Here is a 6,611-nt window from a genome sequence, read left to right as displayed (position 1 = left end):
GCCCAAGTGTCTCGACTCGCGTGAGCGCCGCTCAGAACGCGGGCGGAGGGAGAGGGAACCAGAGTAAAGAGAGCGGGTGCCTGGGGGACCACAAGCTCAAAAGGGGTTCCTGGGTGCAGAACCGCGAGCTCTTGAGGGGAACTGTGACGCTAGAGGATGCAAGCGCCGCCCTGAGAAGGAGGGAGTCGCCTTCATATTAGTTAGAGATTGGGGAGGGGGTGCGAGCGGGAGGTTAGTGGCGGGCCGCGCGCGAGTCTGTCCGGGAGTGAATGTGTTAAGGATCAGGTCCGGATCCGGATCCCCGCAGAGCGGAGGGCCCAGACACCCGGTCCCTTACCTGCAGCCCGTCGGTCTGCCCAAGGAAGGGCAAGGGGTCCGGTGGAGAGCCTGGCCAACGGAGCGGGGACAGGTGGCTGAGGGGCGAGGGCCGAGGGGTCTGCAGTCGCGGCGGGGAAGAGGTCCCCCACCGAATTAGGGAGCCAAGAGCCCGTGCTCCCGTTTGCGCTGCCGAAGACGCGGGGCGAGCGGACGAGCCAAGCAGGCGCACACTCGCCCCCGCACTGGCGCTGCGAGCGGGCGGTCGGGCGGGGGAGGGGGTCGGGAGGCCGCGCCGCGCGGGCCGCGCAGGGGTTGGAGGGTTTAACAGGTGTGTCGTGTTTATCTTCCCGGAGCCGATGTCCCTGGCCCGCCCCTCGAAGTCCTCCCCGCCTTCCCCAGCCCGGCGGCTCAGAGCACGTGCGGCCCTGAGCCCAGCTCCCCCTCGTCCCCAATGTCCACCTCGTCCTCCGGCTCGGTCAGCACGAAGGGACCCGTGGGCAGGCCCAGCCGAGCCTCGGCGGGTGCGGCCTTGGGGCCATGGGGGCTGCCCTCGGGGCTCTCGGGCCCATCAGGTGCTTTGGGCTCGTCTTGACTTTTCCTCAGCTGCTTTTTATGCTTCATCCGCCGATTCTGGAACCACGTTTTCACCTGATTCCGGGGAGAAACAAAGAAAATCACGTCATTCCTTCAGACCCGTGGTTACTGAGCTAAGACAAAAGCGATTGCTGGAGTTTAAGAAAATAGAGCGCAATCCACTGACGAATTTTCCAGAAGTTGTGACAGTCCCAACCCTGGGTTAAGTCACACCTGAACGGCTCACAAGTTATTGTCTTAGCTTGAATGACAGTCAAACATCCTAGCTCTCAGAAGTACTTGTCCTGAAATAACGATGAGGCTCAAAATGGTGTGTTTAGTAAATACTAATACTGCTGTTAATTAGAATTTCTAATAGTAAGTGCTGCGTGGATAAGTTTCCTTTCCGTTCAGAATACGTTCCTCTGACTGTGACATCTAAATACCTGGTCCAGCAAGACTGCTGGACAGCAAGATGAGAGGCAGACTTGCTGCTTCTCATCAGAGAGAAAATCACTGGGGCCTGGCAGGGCTATGATTTCACAGCAAGTTGGGTTTCCAGGTACAGAGACTAGGAAAGGGAGTGGAGCGAGGTATTTTGAGGTTGCAGGTGAATAGCATCTGGGAGAAGATGAAAACAGTTCTTCCACTCAGGACAGGGCAATAGAAAGGAGGCTTATATTAGCGTGAGTGTGTGTGTGTGTGTGTGTGTGTGTGTTGGGGAGGGGTGGATATGAAGACTCGCGGCTGTGAGAGAGGTTAAAGAAGAAAAAAAATCGTGTGTGGGCTTCTCTCGGGTCAAGAGCCCTCTTATCTCTTACCGATTTACGTCTGACCCGGGTTACTGGCCTGATCAGAAATGGGTGGGGAGGCAGAGAAATGATAGTTCTCAAGCGGGGAGTGATCATCAGAATCACTCGAGGGGTTTTCCCTCCGTGTCCAGAAACCGCTCGAGAGATTTTGCTTCGGTGAGTCGACAAGAGATTGGAAGTGTCGGTACTTTTACTACGGGTCTTCGGAGAAGCCTAGAATAAAGGGGAGCGGGGTCGTTGCACTCAAGAACTCCGCAGCCGGTCCAGAGGCGTTAGGAGTCGGGGGGAGAGGAGCGAGCGGAGATGGGGCCTCCCCCTGCTCCGGCCCACCTGCGTCTCGGACAGGCTGAGGGCCGTGGCCAGCTCCACCCGCTCGGGCGTGGACAGGTAGCGCTGGATCTCGAATCTCTTCTCCAGGCCGGAGAGCTGCGAGTCCGAGAAAACCGTGCGAGCTTTGCGGCGGCGGCAGTGCTTCCCCGGCAGCTCTGGGTGCTGGGGGTGCGGGAATAGCGCCGGGACAGGCACCCCTGCGGAGAGAAGAGCGGTCAAGCGGGCAGAGCGCAACGTCCCCGGGCGACCCCCGCTCCACTCCCCACGCTCGTCCCGGGCACCCGCTCCACCTCGTGCCCGCGCCAGTCCCCGCCTCGCCCCACAGCTTCGCCAGGGCTTCTCCCAGGAATCGCAGGGCAAGGGGGAATAAATCACAAGACTAGCGCTTGGAGATCTTTATCAGAAAGACCATCTACACACACAAACAGTAAACAGTAAGTAAAACGGAAAAGAAAATTCTAAAATAGATCCGGAGGCCTTAAATACTGTCGTCTTGGAGAAACTTCCGGAGAGTCTTCGGCTGCGCCTCCCGAAGTTTTCTTGCAAACGTCGGAGGGTCCAGCAGCTATCCTCCTCCCCCCCTCCCCCCTCCACCCAATCTCCCAGACCCCTGACGACAATCAGTGATGTCCTGGGGCTGACAGAAGTGTGAATGTGATCCGCTTCGCACCCTCACTAAAAAACACCGTTCTCTTCCCTGAGCCGCCTCCATTCTCCCGCCTGCGGCCAAAGGGAACAGGCCAGCACGCTCACGTGCGGGGAAGCTCCGGAGCGAGAACGGAAGGGTAATTGCCGCCTCGCACGTTTCCCATCAGTCTCGGGGTCGCGCTGGGGACCCCGCTCTCTAATCTAGTTCTCATTCTTTCCCTCCAACCCCACGCAGAAGGATTGAAGCGCTTTTACCGGGCCGCGGGAGACTTCTTGTGTCTTTCCTGACCTTCGCAAGCTTTACCATGTCTGAGACGCCCCAAGCGGGCCAACCGCCGCAGACATCAATATCGGCTGATCCCAGGGGGGAACAGCAAAAACAGAAAACCAGTCGTTCCGGTATCTCTGGCTTTGGCCACTACTATTTGCCGGGAACATGGGTGCAGCGCAAGAGACTGTCTCTGGCCGGCGGTGAAGCCAAAGCAGAGAGGCGGACTTGGACGCAGGCTTTACAATTGCCCCTCCAACCCAGTGCCCCGAAGTCTGGGTTTTACCGCTTCACAAACGCTTTAGCTTTTGTCGTGGATTCCAGCGCCCACATTTCACAAACTGGCTCACGTCTGTCCAGCCCCCACCCCGACTAGGGTTGTTTTCCCGGCTGCGCTCTGCATCTGGACTCAACGAATTACTCTATTCTGTCTGGAATGAAGATGCCGGAAAAGAAAGCGTGAATGTGGCCTTTCAGAGAGAGGCACCAGAAAAACCTGGGTATTTCCCCACATCTCCCTGTCCCAACCAGACTTTGCTGGTCCCCGCTCTTTGCCATGCCTGGGAAATCAAAATACTTTGGCTCTGGGCTCCAGAGGTATCGGCAACAGGGGCAAAGGAGGGCAGCCCAGCCCAAGATTGTGAATTAAAGGCTAGATGTTGGGAGTGAGGAGGGTTAATGAGCAGCCGCGTCTCTCCCTCTCTTTTTCTTACCTTTTCTCCCTTATTCGGGCCAGCCCAAACCTTCAGTCCTCAGAATATCCCAAAACCCTCCTTCACTTCCAAAGCCCTGCAGTATCTACCTGCAAATGCTCAGCACCTGGGAGGAGAGAGCTGGCCCCACTGGAGCCTTTTGAGCTTCTGGGCTGGAAAGTTGAGTTCCTTTCCATGGGGTGGGATAGTCAGGGGTCTCCCTCAGAGTGGGAGATGTAGGGATGCAGACTGAGAGATGGACCAAAGTGGCCAGGAAGACCAAGAGAAAGGAAACTGAACGCTGCGCATCAAGAATATCGCCAAAATCTCCAGCTGCTTCTTGGCTCGGCACGTTTCCTCCATTATAAAAAGTGAGGAGTGACCATGAGTTACTACCCTGGATTGGCATGCCTCAAGGGAGCTCCCTGTGTTCTCAGCCATATCCTCAACCTTCCACTGTCACTTAGGGAAGGAGGCCCAGCCAGCTCTGGCCTTTCCTCTCGTCCGTCACAGGCTTAGGGTCTATGCTGGAAGACGTGCTCTCTCTCTCTCCCCACACCTTGAGACCCCTGTTACTTACCCGCGGTGGTGAGGAAATAAGGGTGGTGGTGGTGGTCTCCCTTATGTAGAGGGTGATGGGGGTGAGGGGCCAGGAGGGTGGGTGTGGGCATGAGGGGGCAGCCATAGTCTAGCAGAGGCACCCGGGAGGCCAGAGAGCTGGTGAAGTGGTCAGAAGCCACCTCCCTTAGCGGCTTGGGCTTGTGCAGCAGGATGTCCTCGATGAAGAAGGACGTGGGCCTCTGAGATGACGCCGGGTGTAGAGGAGAGGTGAAGTTGAGATTCATCTTGAACCGAGCGCCTGCCACAGGGCGAGGGCCGGGGACGACGAGTAGGAAGCAGGCAGCGTCTCAGCACGCCTGGTCGAGAGCCAACCACCCTCGAGGCTCGGATCCCTGATGCTCTCTCCTCGGCCTGGGCTACCCCCGGCGCTGGAGAGGCGAGAAGATAAGCTCTTGGGTAGGTTGGGTCTACGTGTAGGAGAATTGGCAGCTTGGAGAGGGGATCCGGGAGAGCCAATGGCAAGGCTGCCAGAGGCAGAGGGGAGGGTGCGGTGGGCGCGGGGCGGGGCGGGGAGCTGTCCGCGGTGCTGAATACGACCGGCCAGGCCCGGGGAGAGTGGAGCCGAGCGGACCGGGTTCTTGGTCCTACCAGGTTTCTCGACCTCAGTTTCTGCCCGCCACGGCAGGAGCTGCCTAGCTCCCGGCCGTTTTTAAAGAAAACGAAAGAGATAAAGTCTCTACCCTCGGACAAACTCCTCTTTAGACAGCAGAAGTCATTTAAAGGGTCCCGAAGCAACAGGAATAAAGCACTATTTCAGCACTGGGGCCTGGGCTTTAAAACTTTAGAGAATTGATAGCAGAGGGGGAAGAGGAGAACTGAGGAGAGAGTCCATATCTGCTAGACCCAACTTAAGTTGATGACTGAGGGATGACTGGATTGTCGAGGTAAATAAATAAAATGTTGGTGATGATCATAACATTCTTTACCTCAGTTTTAGAGGGTGGTGTGAGAAAAGTTATACCTACATTAGTCAAGTAATTTGATCTGTGTAAATATGTCCAGAACTACCTCTTAAATGCCAGCCTCCACCTCCTCTCAAATTTCCATTACTTTCTCCTCATTCCGCTCACATGGGCTGCTATTTCTGCTATACTATCCCTTTCAGCCCTAGCATCCCCCCCCCAAATAATTGTACTGTGTTTTTGTTTCCCATTCCCTTTTGCAGCCTTTCTTTTCATTTTCCTCCCTCCCAATCTTTTGTTTTCTAATGTTTGGCTTTTTCAAATCTGTCACATTTATTTCCCTGGAGTCAATTTGCTAAAATTAAGGTGATCATCTACAGCACAGCAGGGGTAATTTCAGCTCGCATCTCCGAAAATTGCTCTAATTATTGATGTTAAACTCAGGGAAATTAAAAGAAGCCACTTCTCTTCCATCTCCCCATTTTTAAGCTCTAATTTGTTGAAATCTAGTCATCATCACAATTCCAATCACCACTGCTAATAGTAAAAGTGTTTTAATAGAGACTGAGTCCTCACAACCCATGCTATTAGATAATTAGAGGAGGTGTTAGGTAGCCAAGTGCTAATCCTTGGGCGCACGGGTAGGATTTCCATCTGATCTAGCAGGTAGAACAAATTAATTACCAGAATCAATTAGGCCTCAAACTACAGAGCTCCAAGAAGTGGGAGCGTCGTATTCCATACGGATGAACTGGTAAATGGTAAACAGATGAGGAGAGTGAGACGAAGGGGAAGAAGGGGGAAATAACTTTAAAATAAGCTCCTGGCAAGTAAGCCTCTAAACGAAGTCAGAACTCTTCGTCCTGGAGTGTGAAGTGTGATCTTTTTAAAGTTTATAATTGTAAGAACTGAAGACCGGAAAGCAGGTGGCCACGGAGAGGGAACATAGGAGACTTCCAGGAGTCGTTGCTTGGTCCTTAGCCCTAGTCCAGTCATCTCCCGCAGGACCAAAGGAAGACCAAGGAGATTCGTGAAGAGGGGACAGTCCACACTTTACCCACATCCACCCTGCTGCCAGCGAGCGCTTACTCTTTCCTGTGAGTGGAAACCGAGGCATCCTGTCTCCTAAGACCCTAAAGGATTAGGGGCTATTGAGGGCGTGGCGGGTTTACAACCAGAAGTAGCCTCTGTAAAGAGCCTTCCCGAGCAGGCGCGCGCTTACACTCCATCCCTACACAGACCGAGCACAGATTTGCACCCAGCCTTGGGGGTGGGATTTTAGCTTCACTCTGGGGGCAGGGACTAACTTCTGCCTCAGAAACAGAAATGACAAGATTACTGAATGTTCCTTGGGACGAGGGGCAGTAAAAAACGCCTTTGGGTAGCAGTTACCTTGGAGTCAAGGCGCTGCAAACCCTTTCTCAGAATTCATTCTTACACGTCTCCC

General features: G+C 54.7%; 1 protein-coding gene across 1 annotated transcript; it reads right to left on the bottom strand.

Annotated features, from left to right (window-relative positions):
* Positions 1-726: 726 nt before the first annotated feature.
* On the bottom strand, positions 727-4,486 carry BSX (brain specific homeobox). The gene is made up of 3 exons (XM_007128967.2): positions 4,222-4,486; positions 2,034-2,230; positions 727-966 (listed from the first exon to the last, which is right to left on the bottom strand). Exons 1-3 carry the CDS (start codon positions 4,484-4,486, stop codon positions 727-729), a joined length of 702 nt encoding a protein of 233 aa, XP_007129029.1.
* Between the last annotated feature and the right edge of the window lie 2,125 nt (positions 4,487-6,611).

Source organism: Physeter macrocephalus, chromosome 16 (assembly GCF_002837175.3).
Source record: "Physeter macrocephalus isolate SW-GA chromosome 16, ASM283717v5, whole genome shotgun sequence".
Taxonomy (NCBI): domain Eukaryota; kingdom Metazoa; phylum Chordata; class Mammalia; order Artiodactyla; family Physeteridae; genus Physeter; species Physeter macrocephalus.
The sequence above is the reverse complement of the archived record's forward strand: the minus strand, read 5'-3'. Positions and strand labels throughout refer to the sequence as shown.

What these genes read in the sequence shown, in the direction of transcription:
- BSX (XM_007128967.2), bottom strand. Translation starts at nt 4,486, where the DNA reads ATGAATCTCAACTTCACCTCTCCTCTACACCCGGCGTCATCTCAGAGG. An exon ending in TTATTTCCTCACCACCGCGG is followed by an intron (nt 2,231 to 4,221) that starts GTAAGTAACAGG and finishes TTCTCTCCGCAG; the next exon opens with GGGTGCCTGTCCCGGCGCTA. An exon ending in TCAGCCTGTCCGAGACGCAG is followed by an intron (nt 967 to 2,033) that starts GTGGGCCGGAGC and finishes CCCCGGAATCAG; the next exon opens with GTGAAAACGTGGTTCCAGAA.